This window comes from Carex rostrata, chromosome 18, assembly GCF_964058835.1.
Source record: "Carex rostrata chromosome 18, lpCarRost1.2, whole genome shotgun sequence".
Lineage (NCBI taxonomy): Eukaryota > Viridiplantae > Streptophyta > Magnoliopsida > Poales > Cyperaceae > Carex > Carex rostrata.
In genome coordinates, this window is record NC_135935.1 from 3,296,432 (window position 1) to 3,319,428 (window position 22,997).

The window sequence follows — 22,997 nt, forward strand, 5'->3', positions numbered from 1 at the left end:
TGATGAGTTTAGGGGACACCCTAGCTCTGCTCCACGCCTCCACTCGTATCATATTTTTATGATACTTTGACACTTCGTCACGTGAACTATATAGGCACATTGTCTTATTAATTATAACTTGTTATTTTTGGCGCTATTTTAAAGCCTACAAAAAGTGACACACCATCTTGCCATCTTGGCAACTTTCCAGCAATAATTTAAACAACACAGATCTCAACCGCCGTACTTAATGTGGATGAGGTAGTGCCTTGTCTTTTCCCTGTTTTCCTTATGAAATGAATTAGTTAGGCTGGGATGTAACAATAATTAATTAATTAATTAATTAGTTAATATATTTAAGAAAAAAGCTAGTGTTATCCCTTTATAAATCTATTGAATATACTTCAAACGACTAATTCAAACCGTTGAAAATGCTAAAATAAAATAGAATACAAAAATCTTTCAGACATTGTAGTACGTAGTTTGTAAATTATTTGTGTATCAAATTTCATATAATTTGAGTATTTAATATTTCATCAAAGATTGTTAAATATATATAATTGTAAATTCAAGTAGTTAGATAAACAAAATAATTTACATTAAGTTTCATCACTTTTCATATACATGCTATATATAAATATAATGTGCCATACTTCAATGACAGATTTCAAATTAAGCAAATTCTTTTTATAATACTTAAATTAATTTGACAATAATTCTCTATTTGTAGTGTAATTCTTTTATTTTCTGTTCTATATATTAAAAAAATGTTCCATTTAAGAAGGTATACATTCTATTTTTGCAAAAATAATTCAAATCCAGTGCAATACGCCAATACCTGACGGAGTAGAATGAGACATGAATCGTCAGTTTCAATCTGGCATAAATTTCAAAACGGACCATTAGCAATTTATAAGAGTCTTTAATTGCTAATAGTACTCAATCGGAGAAATATATCATAATTTCTTTTTCTTTCTTTTTTCTTTTTTTTTTTATAAAGAAATACAAGTTCATTAGCATATACCTCGTGAAAATGGCCAGTGTAGTACTTAATAGGTCATTTACATCACAAGGCATAATAAGTTTAAGTTGCTCAGTTAAATATGTTTCTCTTGAAAAGCTCAAAAGAAAACAAATGAAATAATCTTTCATATTTCGAACCTAGAGCTTGATAGTTGATAGTGAGGCAGAGTATTAATACTGGGGCGGGTACGGGTACCCCGGGTATACCCGGGTAGGGTACGGATACGTCTCGGGTACGGGTAGGTCGGGTAGGACGGGTATACGGGTACGGGTATCTCGGGTATATTTTTCAAAAACCATACCCTACCCGTCCTATACCCGTACCCGTGTACCCTTGACGAGTAGGGCGGGTACGGGTATTTTTTTTTTTTTTCTGGTTTTTTTGTTTCTGTTTTTTTGTCTGTATTTTTTTTTTTTTTGCAGTTTTTTTTTTTGCAGTTTTTTGTTGGTTTTTTTTTTGTTTTTTCTATTTTTTTCTGGGAGGAAAAACAGAATTTTTGAATTTTGAATTCGGATGAACAGTACTCGGGTACTAGGGTACGGGTATAGTCGGGTACGGGTAAACTCGGGTAGGGTATGGTCGGGTATTGGTCTAAAAAAACGGGTCCGGTCCGGTTTATGCCCGTACCCGAGTACCCGACCCATACCCGGGCTCAGGCACGGGTACCCCGGGCGGCAGGCACGGGCGGGTATGGTCGGGTATACCCGACCCGGATATTGTTAATCCACTATAGTGAGGGTAATTTATCGGGTAATTTATCGATCTGAAGCATCTTTTCTTATTATAAAACTAGTAAGTTTTGGAACTAATAGGGACCCCCCAATTGGAGCATGCTGCTCTGTATCCAAGTGTCCAACCATATTTTCTGGGCCACTACAATTCGTGTAAACCATCTGTGCTCCAGATATGGTCCCCACAAGCACAAGTCCCTTTCCACGGTTCACCTACTCATGATATATACATACCACGCCTATACAGACTCGTCTCGACTCGAATGGGATGGACCGACAATTGGGACAAGTATCCGTTCACTTTACGGTTTTAGATTAACTCCCAGCCGTTTTGGAATTCAGGCTAGCGCAGGGGCAGTATTACTGGGCTTTGAAATTTGTGCAAAGCTAAAAAGAACGGTCCAGATCCAATAAATGTAAAATATTCCCTATTGCAAGGATCTGAATTCCCGACAATTGGTGGCTGCTTATTGGTTTCTCTGTTTTTTATAAAGACAAATTGCAAACAGAAGGGCAGATAAGCCGGTGCCTTGGGCTGTTGCGCATGTGCATTAGACTGTGCCCGAATCTCTGATCCGTTTAATTTAAAATTCAGAGTGGGCCCAGAACTTTGGTCCATACGAACAACGCAAAGTGGAACTTGGCGAGCCTGGCCGCAATTAAAAGAATTAATAAACAGAAGCAGTTGAAAAATGGGAAGGTATAACATGCCAACATGGTACCTTCCATATGCATCGATATTCTCCTTTAGGCAAGCACGAAAAATATAATTCGAGATCTTGGGGCACTGAAATGAGAAGGCAAAAAATAAAGGAACAGATATATAGTTCATTAATCATTTTCCATCTTTTTTACAATTTTATCTGAAATAAGAAAATGCATGGACAATGATTATCAGTTTATGATTCAACGATATTTTATTCAGATCATAACGAGCAAACTGAATGGAGAGAAGGAAAAGGAATGGAAAGAAGTAGTGCTTTAATTATTTTGTTCCAAGAATTATATTGAACTCCGGTCTTTTATTTTCTTTTTTATTTTAGAATATTTAGTTAGGATGAATTCATTTGCAAGAAAAAAGTCACAGTAAATATGATTTTTTGTATTTTGTATTTCGAGCCTTAATTAAACAAGCGCCAGATAGTATGCAGACTTGGTGGAATGCTTTCCTGACCTGCCAGCTTTAAAAGATTTATAATTGAATAAAATAAGTTTGATTTATATAGAGATGCGTGATACAGATTCCTTAACAGTTGCTAAGCTGATCTGCCACATTTTTTAAATACGTACTTCCTGTATAAAATATAACATGTTTTCAGCACATGCTTTATAGACAATTTGCTTCAATAGTTCACGTGATGATAAGCATAAGCGCCCCCGATAAACGCTCGAATCGAGCATATTAATTTAATTAGTGTGCAATCATATAATAAGCTTCAATAAAATTGGTTCCAGTATATATATTTTCATACACACATCTGAAATGTGGTTGTTATAGTATCTAGAGAGAAGGCTTTTGCATGAATTGAAGATGATTCAATCTCAGTAAAGCCTAGTATAATGAAAAATAAAGTTCTTTTAGAAGAAAAATGTTGATGGCAGATCAACTGGCAACATTTAGTACATATCTTGAGGATATATAATTGATGACTCTGAAGTGTGAATCGATCAGTTTCATGAAGAAAGATCAGCTTTTTTTGGGGACTATTCTTTTTGAAAGATCAGCTTTTTTGGGGGACTTTTCTTTTTGAAGAAAGATTGGTTTGACTTGTTAATGGCGAAATTTTGAAATTTGAAATCAGTTTTAGGTGTGGTCAAATAGAGATCCTTTGAAAGACGTGCCAAGAGCAAACCCGAGCATGTGCTTCTCTTCTAAAATAACATAACCTCTGTGCTATAAGCTATTAATTATTTGGGAAACTAACCATATATTCTAATCTCTCTCTCTGTCCAGCAATCTATCTACCTATCTAAATCCTGGCTCGCTAGCTTGTGTGTCCCTACTTATGTTCCCTAATTAAATATCTATATATAAATAAAGGTGAGAATGCATGATGAGATAGCTGCTTCAAATTCAAAAGAGAAGGATTATTGACTTGAAAGTTGAAACGATGGAGGATGAGATGGAGGCCTATGAGTACAACTCTTATTGGGAATTCAAGAGGTTCATAGACAATGAGGAGCTCAATCAGAGGTACTTAATTGATTCTCGTTTCAACCAAGTTCAATTCCAACCCCCTTCCATTTCTTCTTCCTCTCTTCATTCCAGCTTCGGCTTTTTTCCCCATCTGACCAGCCCTTTCTTACCAAGCTAATGAGATCTAAATTGGATGTAGCTGGGGGATTGATGAGCCGTACCTTGGCTTCAGCAACTTGACCTCACCTGACGGTGCCCAATCATCAGGTGCAGCTGTTGATAAATCCGTCACAAATGAGAGGAACAGGCGAAAGAAATTGAATGATAGTATCTGCAGGCTTCGTAGCATCGTCCCCCGCATTAGTAAAGTATGGTTCATTCTAATATATGCTCCTCTTCTTTTCCTTTTTGGTATAAATCGTATCTTACTTGGATAATGCATATAGAATACAGGGAATAATATTTCTTCTAATGTGATCAATGTAAGTATCAACATTAAATAAATAAAATAAAAATTCAATTTCTGCATAAAGCATACTTTCTTTTGGTTGTGGGGGGTGTTGATGGATAGAAAGAATAACCTATAAAATATTAGAGATCTTGTAGATATAGGTATATGCCAATTAGTTCTGCTGGTTCTTATGTAGTGCAGATTAATTTTCTAAATGGAAAATACAGAAAGAATAACCTAGAAAATATTAGAGATCTTGTAGATATAGGTATATGCCAATTAGTTCTGCTGGTTCTTATGTAGTGCAATTTTGTGCTGATTAATTTTCTAAATGGAAAATACAGAAAGAATAACCTAGAAAATATTAGAGATCTTGTAGATATAGGTATATGCCAATTAGTTATGCCGGTTCTTATGTAGTACAATTTTGTGCTGATTAATTTTCTAAATGGATAATACAAAATGCTATTAAATTATTGCACATACGTTACAAAGCCGTTCAAATATAAACATTTAAAAAAAAAAGAATTTAAGATTTGTGTACATCACAGATGGACAAGGCATCGACAATTAAAGATGCCATAGAATATGTTCAAGAGTTGCAAGAACAGGAAAAACAACTCAAAGCAGAAATTGCCGAGATTCAATCTAAAAGGGCACCGGAGAGTTCTAGCCGCGTTGACTGCACTAACTGCTTAAGTTATCCTTCTCTTGAACCTGAAACTTGTAATTTGCCACCCATCGAACTTTTCGAGGTACCAACATTGAAATTAAAACTGTATTTGAATAGAAATGCAGGTTATTGATGTGGTCCATATGAAATTAAAATTACTCTTGTTCTGGCTTTCAATTAATGCAGTTTAACGTGCAAGAAATAGGTGAGGGAAATTACATCATAAGCATGACATGCAATAAGAAGAATGGCGCAATGAGTAGCATATGTGAAGTTATTGATTATATTGATCTTAAAATTATAACAAGTAATGTAACAACTGTATCAGGAAGTATCATGTTCACTCTTACTGTACAGGTATGCTACCCTCTCGTTCATAGTTGTCATAATTGTTTTATTATTGTGGATATTGATATGAGTTTGGAAAGACTAGCAAATTGTACTGTGTATTAATTGCTCACAATAAAGTAAACAAAACATATGATTCTGATCCACAGGCTGAAGAATTGACTAGCTCACAGCTAAGAGAAAAGATCGAGAGCGGCATTTCAATGATTAATAGACTAAGAAGGCACTGAGTTGCCTTGACGCTGTGCAAGCTGAGAGCATCATTCCAGATTTTTGTTTGTTTATTTTTTCTTCTTCTATTATTAATGATGTTAGTGCTAATGCAGGAGATAAATGTGATGCTCAGCATGTTTGCTTCAGCTTTTTCAATTTCTATATTTTCTTTTTATGTTTGATATTCTTTGAAATAGTTTAACAACACACAGCTTCAAGATCTGTGTCGAAGAGTTTCAAAATCGTTAGGTTTTCTTTCAAGTAGATAAGATAAAGCTTATGAAATCATAAGCATAATTAATTTTAGTCTCTAAGCATTACTCTTACCCAAGACTAGTAGCCAACCCAAGTTCAGACTAAGATCAACCTGACCTGATTCAAAGTTTCTCCAAGTAGGGAAGAAAACAAGAAGTTGATTATATACTTTCTAAATTAAGAATATATAAGAGGAACCCATATTATTGTACTTCCTCCAGGAGTTTGTGAATTTCGCTCATTTTTTAAGCTAAATTGATTGAAGCTCTATGAAACCTTAAAAATCCCATGTCCTTCCTTCCTCTTCCATCTATTATCTATGTAACTCTTTCACCGCATAATAGCCATCGCCTATTGCAGAGCTGAAGTATCTGTGCGGGAGCTTCTGACTCTAAACTTGTGAACAAAGTAGCAGTTGCGGCAGGAATCACCCGTTGGGCACTCACTTTTCTTGACAGCTCTTTCTTCTTTTTCCTTTTTAACGGATTTGTCTCTGATTACTTGATCTGGCACTTTTGCACGATGGCCAATTAGGATTATTTTGGTTAAATTCACTCTTTTCCTTATGTAGGTTGAATTGATTCTTCATTTCAATGATGAGCTCGATAGATGTGTTTAATTTATAATATTTATGCACGTTTGTATTTCCTTTTGTTTATTCTGTTTTACTTTTCAACTGGTATTGGTCGACGATGTAATGTTATAATATACCAATAACCCCTAGAGGTATGTACTTTAGGCTACTTCAATTTTACTTTTGTTCGGTAATTAACTTTTAGTTGTTGTTTTGGTTGAACAAAGTAAAATAGTTATCCTTTTTACTTGCATTTGAGTTATCACTCTTATGAAAGTGCAAACTGCATTGATCTTTGACAAATCTCCATTCAAGAAAAAAAAAAATTACAAATCATGATTTTCTACATTATGAATGATAAGTATGGCGCGAGTAGATCGGATGGGAAAGAAGTGTTTAGCACCGATATTATCCCTAAAATGATAACTGCCGTCATTAAAATTGTGGAAAATGAAGCCCTGGAAATTATGATTCTAGCAGAAGCACACCTTAAACTAATAGTTGTAATGTATGAAATCTCTATACAAATGTTTCAATGCATTATGTGATACTACCAATTTGCATTATGCAATAAAATTTAGACAAACGAGATCAGGTAGAATCCCTAAATATAAAGTCAAATGCTTCGAATTTTAAAAGATTAGGTGTAACTGTAACGAATAGAGACTGAAGAAAACTATACCCTAATACCCTACTTAATAGCCCATTGGGCATGGCAAACCAGAGTAAGCCTGATCTTTGTTGGGCTCGACCGTATCAACATTGGATAGATTACTCCAAGAATCATCAACCCAAAAAAAACAGTAAAAGTAACTGAGATATATCTATAGTAAAACTATATTGATATTACAGTGCGTGCACATAACTACACAAGGGCTTTTCCCCTTCTTACTGAAAACATGGCATAGATACAAGTTTAGACCACCTCAATCTATCTATATTAAGAACAATGATATGCATTAAGTTTCTTATTCGACATAAAACAGAATAATCTGATCAGAATGCAGCCATTTTCTTAGAAAAACCTTAAAGAACAAAAAAATTATAATAATGTACATGATAAGAATACCCGAGATTTATCCTGATCTATCTTTGACAAATTTGCGAAAAAAGAAAGGAATAAAGAACAACAGATAAGAAATCTTGAGCTGCCTATTATGTTGCTGGCTACTGTGCAACAATCTGTTCCATCAAAATACAAAAGAGAAAAGCCTATATTCCTCTGTAACTGCACAGAGAGAAGAAGAACAGTGTAAGAGTACGAGGTATGCGTGTTATTGGATAAAATTCAAAAACTGCATGGCAATTTGGCATAAAACCTATCCAAATAAAAAATGTCATGCACAAACCCTTCAACCAATAGGAAACATCACATTTTTCCCTATCCTGCTTTTTCTCCCTCTTTCTAGACAAGGACATACTGGTTAATCATGGCTTTCTTAAATAATTAGGGAAAATTTAATATATATTTTTTTCACAATTTAAAGGTCACACGACAAATTTATCATTTCTCTTGGATATATATGTGGTACTTCAAAGTTTGTAGTGCATGCATGAAAATTTTCCAAAACTAAATTATCAACAGGGTCCAAACAAAAGTAAAATGCCTTTTGTGACTCACCTATTGTATAGGGACATCAAATAGAACTAGCAAGCATAGCATGCAAAACAATCCAATATATCAACACGCCTATACGAAGTGTTGGTTGTCTCATGAGCAGACGGTCGCCAGAAACCCTGATATAGGTTATAGCCACAAACACAAAGGAAACACATTTTAAAATATTACAAAAAAAAAAATTGCTGGGTGCATTAAATTTAGACAACAGAACCAGGAATGACCACATACCACATCCCATCGACTCTGTCTGCTAAGCGCCGAGTAAATCTTGGGACAAAGCGCGACATAGTAAGCGGCTTGAATCCATGTGCTGCCAATAATAAAGATAAGAAGTTGATTCTCATGGACTTTAGGGTTTTAAATCATTTATAGATATAAAATTTTGCTCCAGCAACATGTGTCGTGATATTCTGAAAAGCACCAAAGAGGCTGCCTCTAAAAGAATTTAAATAGAGATAAATCCTTCTATCATATTTTTCTTATTTTTATTTTATTTTTACAATTAATCTTGCTATATTTTACCTCTCCCCCCTTGCCTGATTATTTGTAATTGTAAAAAAAGTGAAAATACATGTTGTTACCTTTATCATCGTCTTCATCCAAAGGATGGTCGTGCGCATCTTGATCAATAGCAATGGCAACTTGATCACTATTATTACTATTATTGGCATTGTTTCCTTTTCTCCCACCTCTTACATTCATCACTGTTTCTCTCTGTCAGTGTATTAATAATCACCGATGATAAACAAGTAACAAGAAGTTGTACATAAGGGTTTTACACAGGAAAAAACATAATACTGAATGAAAAGCTTGAGAAAAGCACTAACCGCTTGCTCAATCTCCAAAACACCTGACGTACTCGCACCAATACTCCTCTCCCTCAAAGAAGATTCAAGCCCCTCACATTTTCGCACCAAATCTGCAACTTTACTTCTCTCAATCTGCAACAATGAGTCTCTACTTTGCATGCCTACACGTAACTCGTCCAGCTCTGCAACTACAAATCCTAATTTGTTATCCAATGCCTCTGTGTATTCTTTTATCTTACCATAATCCAACTCATCAGATTCATTACAACTCAACCCGAATCTCAGAACCAAGGTTTGGACCCATTTCGCAAAGTCTTGCAAGTGGGCTGTGTGCCTCTTGTAGGTCTCATCAGAGGAGAGGAGTTCGTTCGTAACTCGGGTCACTTCTTGGCGCAGAAAAGAGATTTCTGAGTCACGACCTTCAAGTTGCAATTGCAGGTTTTCGACTTCTACAATTAAATTTTCTGAGAGGTGGTGCAACTCATCGAACTTGGCTGTGGTAGTGGAGAGCTTCTTCAAGACCTTGGAGTTAGATGCTTCTAGGCTTTTAAGAGAAATTTCTTTCTCTTGAATTAGACTCTGCAGTTGTTGGTTCTTTCTCTCCATTTCCTCCATCTCCTTTTCCTCCTCATCAAGTGCTTGCATTAGGGACTCAATTTCTACAGAAGTAAAATCAAGAAAAGATTAAGGGTCATTTGGTAAATTTCTACAATCATTAAAACTTAAAAAGCACAAAATGCTTATGCTGTTTCAACTCAGTCCGATAAGAACTTGTTGATTCTTTATTTTTAAGGAAAATTTTGTTCCTTTAATCTCAATAACCAATGGAGGCATCCAGTTAAGTACTATCAGAGGCAAAAAAAAAATATATATGTTTAGTCCAAGTACCTTGTTCCTTCTTAGCTAGCATATCAGTATAATAACCGACCCTCTCATGCAACTGATTTGACGAGAACTCAACGTCTTGCAACTGGCTCACACGCAACTGAAGTGTTGCCTTCTCATTTCCTAGTGCTTTCACATGCTTCTCCAGTTCACGAATTTTCTCCTCACCATCCCTGATCTGAGAAGAGAGCTCGGAGCTTATCTGACTTACTCGCAAGTCCTTTTCTTGAACCTCCCTTTGCAACTCCATAATAGTTGATTTGAGTTCCGTCATTCTTCCTTCACTCCGTATTACACCAACAAGCCTCTCCGCTAATGATCGGATACAAGCTTCATTTATAAGGGGAGTTGCATGCAAATCACGGTCATACCTGTTAGTGTAATCTGCTTCTGCCTCGTCAATTGAACTGGAACAGGATTCATACAGCAAAGACAGGTTATGGCTTAGCAATGAATTCTCTTCTTCCTTCTCTCCCATTTCTTTGCGCAATTTGTTTACATCTGATTTTAAAGAGTCAAGCTCCTTTCGAGCAAAGCTTAAGGATCTTAGCACATGTGTCCCTTTTTGGTCAACTAAAGATGCTTCCTTGTCTACGCTTCTCTTCAAATCACAGAGCTCTTGTACACAGGCATGTATATAAGCAATTATATTTTCATCCCATTCATCTGGCTTCGGTCCAAAAATATAGTGATTGGCATGGTTTCTCTGTAGCAATAATAATCCATAAATTGACAGATTATTATTTCACGGAAACAGAATCATATGAAACAACATAAAAATGCATTTCCCATGAATATCTTAGGACTAGCATGTTGGTCTCTGATACGCTACCGGACTCCAGCACTATAAAGGTACTGTATACTAGACATACAGCGACTGATCTCTCTGTCAGTACTAAGCTTAATGTGATGTTAAACATTAGTAAGACCACATAATCACTCTTTGTATGGTACTAAGTGGTATCGTAACAGGAAAGTTCACCTAATTATAACCAAGATACAATATTATAACAAATAAAGCACCTCGGAAAAACAAAAATGGCAACTGAAATACCTTTCTGACTGAGATATCCTCCTCTAATAAGCTCACAGATGAGGTATAGCCTGAAGAATCACCTAGACTGGGGATCCCACTGTCCATCAAACTCACAAACTCCTCCATGTATGACATAGTTCCCACATCTTTATGCAATTTACCCACTATACTTTCCAAAATCTCGAAAGAGATATCTCTCAGTTTTCCAACCACCAGGCTCATCTCCCTCAACCCCTCCATTTGCTTCTTCCTCATCCTCTCCAGTTCATCCTGTAACATGTCATTTCTCTCTTGCGACTCATTCAGCTCTTCCAGGAGAAGCTCAGTGGCACGCCTCGACTTGTTTGCCTCAGCTTCCGCACTGACCACTGCCACTTCCAAATCGGCATTCAATTTTAAAATTCCTTCTACCTTTTGAATTGGATCAACTGAGCCAGCATCCACAGTCTGTAATACAGCCAAAATTCCATTTAGCAACTGGATGTTCTCCTCCATCTGAGTCAGTAGAGAAGACTTCTCTGCTTCTAGAGTTTCAATCTGTTGCTTCAGGCCATCCCTTTGTTGCACCAGCCCCTTCCCTTTACGAACAGCCATGTTTAATTTCTCTCTCACTTGGTTTAACTGCTCTTGCAGAACATTTCTCTCTTTTGCTATACTCTCGAGCTCAGAAACTAGCTGCTGGTGTTTTTCTGGCTCACGGGCCCTCTCCTCCTCCAAAAGATTTAGTTTCCCATACAGCAACTCTACTTCCTGTACATGTTTGTCCTGTAATAGCTGCAAGTCATTTAACTGTTCTTGCAAGGTATTTCTCTGTCCCCCAGTCAACTCCAGCTCACTTTCCAATAAACTTATCCTCCCATTCAATGTCTCTACCTCTTGTAACTGCTTTTCTTGCAGCTGTTGCAACTCAACTTGCAAGGTATTTCTCTCTTCCACCACAAACTCCATCTCAGCCACAAGCTCTTGATGCTTATTTGAAGAGTGGGCCCTCTCCTCCTCCAACAGACTTATCCTTCTGTTTAACTCATCCAATCCTTGCAACTGCTGCAAAAGGGAATCTCTCTGCTTCACTGCTGACTCATTCGCACCTACCAACTCTTGATATTTTTCTGATATGTGGGTCATGTCCCCTTTTAACTTCTGAACCTCCTCAATCAGAGATTTGTTCTTTTCTGAAGCCTCCAAATCAACAATATCCCTTGACGTAGAACTTCCAACATTTCTTTCTTCCAGGAGATTGTTTACCAACTTTTCCAAAATCTGGACAGAACCACCCCCCGATAATTCCTCGCAGCTGTCACCGTCAGGAAGGGCTTTTCGGACTAAATCAACTAGCCTGAAAATTTCATTTTCAACAGAAATCTTCTCCGAAATCTTCTCCTGCAAGCCAGAGAGTTGTTTCCTCATGTTTTCTCTCTCCACCTCATAATCAAACCGAAGCTTATCAAGGCTGTCAACAAAGAATTCCTTCTCTGATCTGACAGCCGCCAGCTCAGCATTCAGTTCAGAGATCCGCTTGCGGGATCCCTCCAGGTCAACTATCAACATCTCTGATGACTCTTCCAGGGACTCAATTTTTAACTGGAGAGTATCTCTCTCCCTATGTGTATCAAAAAGCGTGTTTACTATCCAGTCGATCCTCTCCTCAGGATCTGAATCTCTGATCTGAGGTGGAATTATGCTGATATGTCCAAGAACTTCTTCCCATTTTTGAATAATGCTATTTCTCTCCAGTAGAGACTGTTCCAGCATGTTGTTGTGCTCCGCTAGCTCATAAAATTTCCTCTCCATTGAAGCATACCTGAAGAATGAGTGTGACATTACATATTTTAAAAAATGCATGGCTGTATGTTTCATAATGCATAAGTGGCAATACAAATCACCACCAGTTCATGGCCCCATAGCAACCTGCAATCTGTTTTTACTTGTTGTTTACATCTACTAAGTGTTCTTAAACTTAGCATGGCCTTTAAGGCTTTAATCAATTGTATTATTACATGAAATCATGTGCTTCTTGCTTAAAATGCTAAACATTTGTGTCCTTACCTGTACCAGTCAGAGACCTATTCAGTAAAAAGAAAGGGCCAAAGATTTATACCCCATAGCAACCTGCAATCTGTTTATACTTGTTGTTTACATCAGTGTTCTTAAACTTAGCATGGCCATTAAGGCATTAATCAATTGTATTATACATGAAATCATGTGCTTCTTGCTTAAAATGTTAAACATTTGTGTCCTTACATGTACCAGTCAGAGACCTATTCACTACAAAAGAAAAGGCCAAAGAAACACATATCAAACAGACCAATAAGAAGATTTATACCACATCTGAAATTAACACATGATACGCTTTACAGTACCAGATATGGCCCGAATTTTCGAGGTTCTGAAATCTTAGTACATTATCAAAAAATGCAGTACCTGTTCTTCATCTCATCACTTCCAGCATCTAAATAATCCTGTGGCAGCTCAACTTGCAAAGAATTCTCAACCTGCATGGAACTTGAGTTCCCACTCTGCATAGCCATTCTAGATAGAACCTCCACCTTCTCTGCAATATCTCTTGCATGGAATTCCTCAGGAAAATCCAAATCCTCCAGCACCTCCTCGATTCTCTGAATCACTGAATCCTTTATAAGAAAAGAATCTCTCAGTACATTATATGAGTTCCTTATATATGAAAGCTCTGATTCCAAGGCTTCAATTCGGTCGGCCTCCGCATACGATTTGAGCTTATCATCAGCTTCCGTGAGCTGTTGCATGCACCTTTCCAGTTCACTGGATTTCTCCTGTAAAGACTGCTTGAGGCTGTCCCTTTGAACTATTAGCCCTTTTCCTTTTGAGACAGCAATGCTAAGTTTTTCCTTCACTGAAGAGAGCCTCTGCTCTGACTGTTCTAGTTCGGTTGTTTTCTGGTTCAGCTCCAGTTGAGATTCCCGAATGGACACCTCCATGTCCTTCAACGAGTTTCTGAGCACTTCAATTTCAGTTTGCAGTTCAATATTAGAGCCACTCAAGAGGTCCATCCTTTCTCTCACCTCGCTTAATTTGGGTAACAGGTGACTGCTGAGTAACAAATGTAAAGGTAGGTCCCACTTGTCTGGGGAGATGTCAGGCATAGCATTAGCTTCGTACAAGTACTTCTTCGATAAATCAATCTGGGCAAGTTCTTGGTCATGTCTCTCAAGATGTAAAGCAACTGATGACTCCAGCTGTGGTAAAATGGAAATGAGCAACTCATTTTCTCTATCTCCTGATGCTACATCAACAAGCTCACTTTCCCCCATTTTATTTGCCAGAGCAAGGCATCTCACATACAACTCCTCCAAGACCAAATTTTTGCCCATCAAAATCGATTCAAGATCTCCCTTGATCAAACAGAAATCATTCAAATTCTCAGACAGCGATTTACATTTTACTGAGAACTCCTCCGCTTGTTTAGATTTATGTGTCAGTGCCAACTCCAGTTCCATTTTCTTAGTCAAAAGGCCAGCACCCTCTTCCACCAACTTCTGTACATGTTCCAGTAGCCTGTCATAGCCATTGGAAATCAGCTCTGGCTCCTCATCACTAAAGATTATTTCTCCTGCAGCATGTTCTGAGTAATTAATGACATTTTTAAGCTTATCATGCATTTTCCAAATAAGCCCACAAGAGATCTCATTCCTATTTTGGAGCATGCTATTCTCCACTCGAAGGCTCTCAATAGATTGAACAGCAAAATCAACCAGAGTCAAGAGGTTAGGACTCACATCACTGCCGTCAGGGGGCAACACATCTGGGACTGAGAGCCCCGTAGAGGAGTTGAATCTCAGAATCGCCTCAGAAACCGCACTAACCATGCCATCTCTTTCTTCCCAAAGCTTCTGAAGCCTTTCATTTGTTTCTTTTTGCAAATTTTCCAGCTGGCCTAAGAATCCCACTGCCTCATCATCAGCATATTTTTGTACACATGCAAGCTGCGCCTGTAAATTGTCAATTTTATCCTGATAAGTGTTAAAAATTACAGAGAGGCCATCAATTTTCTCCTTAATTGCAGCATAGTCCTCCTTTGGGTTTTCTCCCACTTGTTCACCCTCACATTGGTCATTTGCAATCATCAGATCTAGCTTCATCTGATTCAAGGCTTTTTCAAGACTTCCCACAAACTCCACAGTAATGACATAAGGATCTTCAGCAATTTCAGCCGATACCACTTCATTAGACACAACAGTCTCAGCCTGAGTCGCTTGTGATTCATATGCCTTGATCAGATTTGATATACCACCTCTCTTGTTAAAGGGAACAGATTTATCCCGCATACTCTCAATTGAACTTCTCAAGTTTCCCAAAATATCCTTCGACTCCTCAATGCGCACATTCAATGAGCTGTAATTTCGAGAAGTTAAAGGAAAATTTAGTGAAGTTGTCGAACTCTCGTCGGCCTCGATAAGGATGGATCTGTTCAAGTTGAAGCTAGATGATAAAAATATGTTTTCTTCAACAAGCCGCTCTACACAGGTCCCTGCTTCCTTTATACTTGACTCAAGTCGTACCAATCTCTCCTTTTGTGCCAACAACTCAGTAGAAAGTTCATTATTCTCCCTGGAGAGGATCGCCCTCTCACTCCCCAGTTTCTCGCTTTCCTGTTTGATAGAAGCATTCTCACTCTCTAAAGCCCCCAATTGGGACACAGCAATTTCCAGCTTATCTTTTGACAACTCCAATTCAGTTTCCAACTTCTTGCATCTCGTGTTGCACAAATCAATACCCTCCATTGCACGAGCTAGTTGTAGGTCTACTTTCTCCTTTGCACTGATGACATCTTGCAATTCAGACTTGCAATGCATCAGTTCTGATGATATTTCTGTGCTCGAGGCTGTTTCTTCATCCAGTTTGGTCTGGAGAAGATCCCTTGAGAGCCCCATGAGGTAAAGTTCTCTTTTAATACTCTCCAATGACTCCTCAACATGTTTACTTTTTGCTAAGATTTCAGTTTCAGGGTTGGTACAAACACCAGACTCCTCTTTGAGAGAGGTTGGATCTTCTGTGTAAATTTCGGAAGTCACATTATCAGGATTCAGGTCATGTTGCAGTATTTCTGTAGCATTTGTTTCATTCTCTGAGCAATCTTCCCCTGTTCTCTCTCCATCTGCATCTTTTTTATCTTCAGCAGGTGCAGTAAACCGGCTTTCTCTCTCCTCTTCATGGATTGGGTTTTCAGGACCAGAATATGATATTTCCTGCATTGATTCCTCAACATGTTTACTTTTCGCTAAGATTTCAGTTTCAGGGTTGGTACAAACACCAGACTCCTCTTTGAGAGAGGTTGGATCTTCTGTGTAAATTACGGAAGTCACATTATCAGGATTCAGGTCATGTTGCAGTATTTCTGTAGCATTTGTTTCATTCTCTGAGCAATCTTCCCCTGTTCTCTCTCCATCTGCATCTTCTTTATCTTCAGCAGGTGCAGTAAACCGGCTTTCTCTCTCCTCTTCATGGATTGGGTTTTCAGGACCGGAATATGATATTTCCTGCATTGTCCCTACCAAGATATATATGAGAAATACAAAATGAAATTGCCAATTGAATTACAATTATAAATGCACATCAGGGGAGTTCTACAACTCTTGATGCCAAACAAAACAATATGAGAATGTCCTAATTTCTTATGTGTGAATAGAAAAGTGATATAGATCGCATCTAATGGATTTATTGTTGAGATTTCAGTTATTAAAGTTTCAATAATGAAGATATGGTGGAGGCATTTTTGGAACCCTCTTCAACATATATTGATTGTTTAAGCAAGTACATCGAGATATGGTATATAAATTCAAGCATAGAAGATTTATCCGCAATTAAGGTACTAATCTGCAAGTATGGTAAATCCCAATTGCACCTGCTGATTGGTAGCATGGTTCACTGATACCTCTTCTGGATCTTCCCTCAAATCTTCACCAACTTCATTATTAGATGCCAAATTGGCATCTAATTGGTCTGAATTTGCAGTAGATGCTGCCTCAAGTGCAGTGCTCTTGCCAGATGATTTTCCTTTACTGTTGCCACTGTTACTATTGCTTCCTTTGTTATCCTTCTTCTTTCTGTATTGCTGAAGCTGATGTATGACAACCAGACAATGCAAAATGAATCAGAATTGAGCAGAAAGAATTATCCAACATAAAATAGATTTAAAGATAAGAAGAAAAACCTTTTTGCGGCCAGCAGCCAAGAGATCACTGCGGTTCTTGCCTTTATCCATATTAGGCTCGGATCCAATTATCCCTAATTCGAAGACGGGGCGAGGGGGTGACCAGCGGGGGCCCAGGCCCCCACTCTAGATTGTTTGTGAAGTACCTTACCTTAAAAATCAGGACCTTCTACCATAGTAAGCAATAGTTCATTGTTACTACCATGGTTTGGAAGATCTCTCGGTTTATATTGGGCGATTTTCCAAACCGACTGGCGCGTTATTGGCGAAAAAAACGCTTGAATCGGGGCAGGGGTGAACCACCGGCTGGCTGATTCCTCCGACTCACCGTCCGAGTTGCGGCGAATCTTTCTTTTAGTTTGCTTCTGAGTGCCAAATTCTTCAGATTTGATTTGATTCTTTTTTTTTTTTTTTTAACCAATTCTTCAAAAGGCAACGGGGGATGGGATTGATGATCGGAAGATGGATTTGGGGGTAGCGTTAAGTATTCGTTAGTCAAGAGAAAGAGAAATGGGTCTGCCGGGTGGGGCCCGATAGTCAATAAGTAGGCAGCTGAAGAACCACAATTTTCCTAAGGCGTATTCTCTGCATTAACTCAAATCTCTCAACCCTCCGATTTTAAAAGGAGCTAATCCGATGCCTGTCTATAACATAGGAGGCCCTTTAATATTAGTGCAGATCTAGTTTGTACGACTTTTAAAACAGATCAAATGGTCGAGATGTATAAACTCAGAAGATTCTCTTTTGAGTTAATACAGAGGATACGAATTCCAATTTTCTGGGCATCAAATTTGAATTTTCGTACTACCAGCTATTACTTCTTTATTTTTTATATTTATTTATTGGGCTATGAGATAACGAATTAACTGGTGTTAGTTTATATGGGTGTGTTTTTAAGAGTAGATACAAGTGTATAATATTTCTTTTTCTCTTTTATTTAGTTTTAATATTTTTGAACTTGTTGCTTATTTTACTCTATTCTTTTTGTTAATTATTTACAAAAAAAAATTAAAAACATAAAGTAATTGAGACAAAATACCAGATTCTTGCAAGATTTGACAGGAAAAAAATTCAACCATGCACCATGTTTGATGTTGCACGAACGAATTGCTTTAATGCATAACGAACATGGCCAAATTTCCGCTATTCATCAGGGTTTGGTACTTCGATTTTTTTTTTTTTTTTAATCTACATTGGTGTGACCCTAAATATAAAAATATATGCTACGGCTTGCTATATTATGATCTAGTTTATGATAAAAGTATATCATGGGTACTCTAGAAGTCTAGATCAAAATTAAAAAAATATATATTCAATGTTTTATTTTAATTTGTCTTTGAAATTTACGGCCATTCTATAAAAAAAAATACTTTTTTTTTGCTTGCATTTTTTTTTATTAAACTAGCCCTTTCTAGAATGAAATGTTTTGTCTGGACATAATTTTCAAAAACTTATATTCTGTATATTTTTCTTTTTAAGCACGAAAGTAAAGTATTTTGAAAAAAAAAATTATCCAATACGATGGGTTTTGAGCATATGATTTTGATGACAAGATGTAGCATATATGTGCACTTATAATTTAAGCCAAGAAATAGTGAACGACTCCTTTTTTGAAAATTAATATCCATTGAAGTTTTGCATGTAAGATGTATGGAACGGAGAGAGAGGAAAAGAAGTTTTGTATCATTTATCATTTGAAATTACTCAATTTTTGTTTAAGGTATCTAAAAATTATGTTAAATTATGGTAAATATTTGTTATATGTCGGAAAACAGTAAAAAATATTATAAGTATATTATATTCTAGTATAATTTTTCAATAAAAGTTCGTGTCTAAGAACTACATTTATAATTTTGCACATAAATCTGATTTTAAATGAGAAACTAGAATAAATCAACAGATATTATATATTATTAAAGGGCAATGGGGGTTACTGTAGCGAGCAACAGTGCCACCCCGTCTCCATTCCATCCGATTCTTATCCTATGGTTTACAATTGTATCGCTGATGTCACCTACCGTCACCATAAGAAATCCCTCAATCTGCTCGGATCTCAATTTCCATCCCATCGTCGATTCCCGACCTTAACTTCCTTACTCACCTCTTCGGCGCGTGTCCCTCAGCTTGATGCCGCGTGTCTCCCTCCCATTTGAGTACCGCCTGTCACCGCTATGCGAACCCCTTCCATTGCCGCAATCCAACACAGCAGCCTCCCTAATCCCAACACCTCCGACTGGTTTCCTTTTCTCCATTCAGTCCTCCGCCGTCGGCAATCTTCTACCTGACTGCTACGCTCGCTCTCAATCTCCTTCCCTCGTCGTTCCCTCTCTTCTTCAATGAGTAAGTTATTCTCTACTATATCGATGCACAGTTTATGACTTAGTCTCAAAGGGAAGTTATCATATTCTTCTGTTTTTCCCCCTTTGAATTTATACTCCACCTTTTAGGTTTACATTGATTTCAATGTGCACAGAGTTGGGATTTTGATTTCAATCTATCTGATAAATTAATTTCATACATTATTTTCGTCATTTATTGGAGCTTGATTTCAATTGTTGAAGTATGGTTTACAAAAATAAACGCCCGGTTTGTCATGTGCAATCATTTTTTTAATTTGGGGGTTTGACATCCTTCAGTTCAGATCCAGTGCAATATTTGATTATTTAGTATGACATCTAAATCATCCATTTCTATCTGCCCTTAATTTAAAAACGGACCCCCCCCCCCCCCCCAAATTTCAAATAGACTTCAAAGTGATTTCTGCTCGGATGGGAGTACATCTGGAATTCACATCCCCTGAGATAGCTCAAATTCTGAGTTGATACGTGAAATGGAATATGATTGCATTTGTCCTGGTGGAATGCAAATATTACTCAAATACAAAATTTGTTCTCCTACCATATGATAATATGTCATGATTTTGTCAGTTAACTATGTTTCATTAAACTGTAAAATCACTCCGCATGCACCCTAGCTTGTAATAAGATATTTATACTTTCAAGAATAATCAAAATTTCCTCCCATCAGTGATTATATTTTACAACTAACAGTGTACTTCCAACTTCGGCAATCTTCTACCTGACTGTTTCGCTTGCTGTCGTTCTTCCTGCCTTGTCAGTCTTCCTCTTCATTAATAAGTAAGTTACTCTTCACTATACTGATGCAGAGGTTCGATTGGAAAGAAATTCATATCAGTATTCCATATGTGGCATACCAGTTCTCTAGATGTGCCCCTAAGTTTAGAGGTAATTACATGTATAAACCTCATAAATCAATCATATCAATGGGTTAAATATACTGACAGAGTAGTCTTGGGTTGCACAGTATTCATGTACAATGCCACCCTCATGGTAAGAATATGAAGTTGCGATTGACAAAACTTTTTCACGTGACAAGTCATTCGTACATTTTAAACTCTCAAAGGGAAGTTCTCCTATTGTTTTGTTTTTTTCCCTTTGAATTTATACTCCATTTTTTAGGTCTAAATTGATGGAGGTGTACTCCATGTGCTCAAAGTTGGGATTTTGATTTCAATCTATATGATAAATTTCATACATTGTTTTCGTCATTTACTAGAGCTTGATTTCAATTGTTGAAGTATGGTTTATAAAAATATATCTACGGTTTGTCATGTGCAACCATTTTTTTAATTTGGGGGTTTCACATCCTTCAATTCAGATCCAGTGCAATATTTGATTATTTCGTATGACATCTAAATCATCCATTTCTATCTGCCATTAATGTCAAAGTGGACCCCCCCCCCCCAAACAAACAAAATTTCAAATAGACTGCAAAGTGGTTTATGCTCGGATGGGAGTACAGATGGAACTCACATTCTCTCCCATTAACTACAGCGCTCCCAATTGCAAAATCTCAAAGTTCTTCACTCTGTATCTCATAGATTTGTTCCACAATGACAAATGCTCTACTAATTTCTATTATATGCCATGAATTTTTACTTCAATTGCCATCTCAATTTCAACAGCTCGGCAACAATTTTGCTAATTATGTTATTAATTATAACTATTTTTTCCTGGGTTAAAACTGTTGCATTCTTCCTTCATGTAGGTGTTATTATTTTACAATTAATCGGTGTGCAATTACTGACCTTTTTTTTATTATTTACTTCCATTGTTGAAGGACTCACTGGATATCTTTCTTACCAGCATCTCGCCACAATCAAAGCAAGTGAGGTTGTGCTCATTTCAGTCAAGTTATACTTTCTACATAAGGCCTTCTGCCAATTTTTGCATTTACCCTGAGTATATCATACACCATTTTTATATTTTTACATTTGAAATTACCTTTACTGTTCAATACTTAACAATACAAATGTCTTCAAGTGATATGAGTTACGCGCAGTACCATCAGCCTGTATATCTTCGAGAGACAGAGAATTACTGTCACTAACCAAAAAAATTTGTTCACGAATGGTCATATTCAAACTTTAGTCCCCAACCAAATATGGCTTCACCAACACCCTCTTTTAATTTTGGAGATTTGCTCTATAAAGTAGTTGTCTTATGACTACTTTAACAACAACAACAACCAAGCCTCTAGTCCCAAACAAGTTGGGGTAGTTGTCTTATGACTATAGTTCAATTCTTTTTCATAAGCACAAAATCAAGGACTTTTACTTCCTTCCTTATTCAATGAGTATTTTACACGGAGTTTGAATTCTTTTAAGAACGAATTAATGTGTCATGAAATGATTAAAACAATCCAGCCACATGGTGAGTCGGAGATTTAATCATTCGTGATGTCATAGCACTCGTCAAGTCTAATGAGTGTCATTTGTTGGTATCATACCAATATTAAAACTGCATCAAATTCATTTCGCATTTCATTTCATTGACTTCAATTTACATAGTTATGTTTCATAATGTTTCTATTCCTACAAGAAAAATAAAATTGCTCAACAGAAGTAACAATATGGGAGAGGTTTTCTCAGCAAATTTTCAATTTTTTCCCATATTTTTCATAATTCGTACCAACAGTTTGCTCAGCAAATTGAAAATTAATTGGAATATACACATCTTGACGTCTGAACTAACTTCCACATATAGTATGTTATAATTGGATTTTTTCCGTCTAGTATGTTATACAATGTTGTTTCTTAATTTTTCCACATGTTCTCACACATAGCACTGCTAAGATACAAGTTGTCATGAGTATATTTACTAATTATCTTTTAATTCTACGGTTACTTTACTGTCAGGGAAGCCAGATTGTATGACTACTCCTTCCTCCTCTTTCTTCCAGCTTCCCACCGAAGAAGGCATTACTGGTCACTCTTATTGAGGTACTTCATTTCCGTTGCACCATGTATTAAGCCATATAAATTAGCAATCCACATCTAACATTTAAGAAAATTAATATTACAATCATGGATCACAAGCTCAAATCTTAGTTTCAATTTGAATTTCTTCACAATTTGGAAATTATAGGCTTTCACCTCGGTAGTGTACTCCTTGATACTATGGTAATGTTAATATTAGAAAAATTATTTGGTACTGATACCAACAATGCACATATAGAAATTAGAACGACCAACCTAAGAAGCGTAAGAAGCCTATAAAACACATGCTTTCTATACAAAAAACATAAAAGGGGAGGGGTATGCCTGCTAAGTAAAGGAATGAATAGGAACCAGGGACCTTATTGCATAAATACACAACCAATGAATGCAAGGAAGGCCACTGGTTCATGCTTAATGCTTTACTAGTAAGGGTAACTAGGGACTCATTGGGGTTTGCACCAGTTTCGGTGCTTCCATATAACCTAGACACTGTTCAGACAGTGTCTGGATATGAAATAAACGAGGCAAGTGCTGGTGACCAGTGCAAAACTCAACTGCTACCTCTGCTGTTCTAAAAAATGCCAGAAATGCCCTCTCCGAGAAAACAGACAAATAAGAGGGCATAGGCCATGTTTCTGTCAAATCCAAGTTTACAGATAAAGAAGTTTCCCAAGTAGTTTAGACCAAAATTTTGTATTATTTAGGTTTTTTATACTATTTTCTATGAATTTCTGATTCTCAACTTTTCAATTTGCTTGATATTCTTCTTTTTCTT

At 36.9% G+C, this 22,997-nt stretch overlaps 2 protein-coding genes across 4 annotated transcripts; one reads left to right on the forward strand and one right to left on the reverse strand.

Annotated features, from left to right (window-relative positions):
* The first annotated feature begins 3,719 nt into the window (after positions 1-3,719).
* On the forward strand, positions 3,720-5,660 carry LOC144569870 (transcription factor bHLH35-like). Of its 2 annotated transcripts, XM_078320347.1 has the most exons (5): positions 3,720-3,928; positions 4,071-4,239; positions 4,874-5,077; positions 5,182-5,352; positions 5,493-5,660. In XM_078320347.1, exons 1-5 carry the CDS (start codon positions 3,846-3,848, stop codon positions 5,571-5,573), a joined length of 708 nt encoding a protein of 235 aa, XP_078176473.1. In that variant the 5' UTR covers positions 3,720-3,845; the 3' UTR covers positions 5,574-5,660. The 2 variants fall into 2 exon arrangements, with proteins under 2 accessions (XP_078176473.1, XP_078176472.1); XM_078320346.1 differs by lacking the exon at positions 5,493-5,660 and having other exon boundaries at positions 5,182-5,476.
* A 1,665-nt stretch (positions 5,661-7,325) lies between these two features.
* On the reverse strand, positions 7,326-17,487 carry LOC144569117 (nucleoporin). Of its 2 annotated transcripts, XM_078319313.1 has the most exons (10): positions 16,924-17,487; positions 16,615-16,830; positions 13,158-16,249; positions 10,755-12,537; positions 9,704-10,406; positions 8,834-9,474; positions 8,588-8,720; positions 8,235-8,316; positions 8,007-8,122; positions 7,326-7,613 (listed from the first exon to the last, which is right to left on the reverse strand). In XM_078319313.1, exons 1-9 carry the CDS (start codon positions 16,972-16,974, stop codon positions 8,023-8,025), a joined length of 6,801 nt encoding a protein of 2,266 aa, XP_078175439.1. In that variant the 5' UTR covers positions 16,975-17,487; the 3' UTR covers positions 7,326-7,613; positions 8,007-8,022. The 2 variants fall into 2 exon arrangements, with proteins under 2 accessions (XP_078175439.1, XP_078175440.1); XM_078319314.1 differs by lacking the exon at positions 16,924-17,487 and having other exon boundaries at positions 13,158-16,260; positions 16,615-16,752.
* Positions 17,488-22,997: the final 5,510 nt, after the last annotated feature.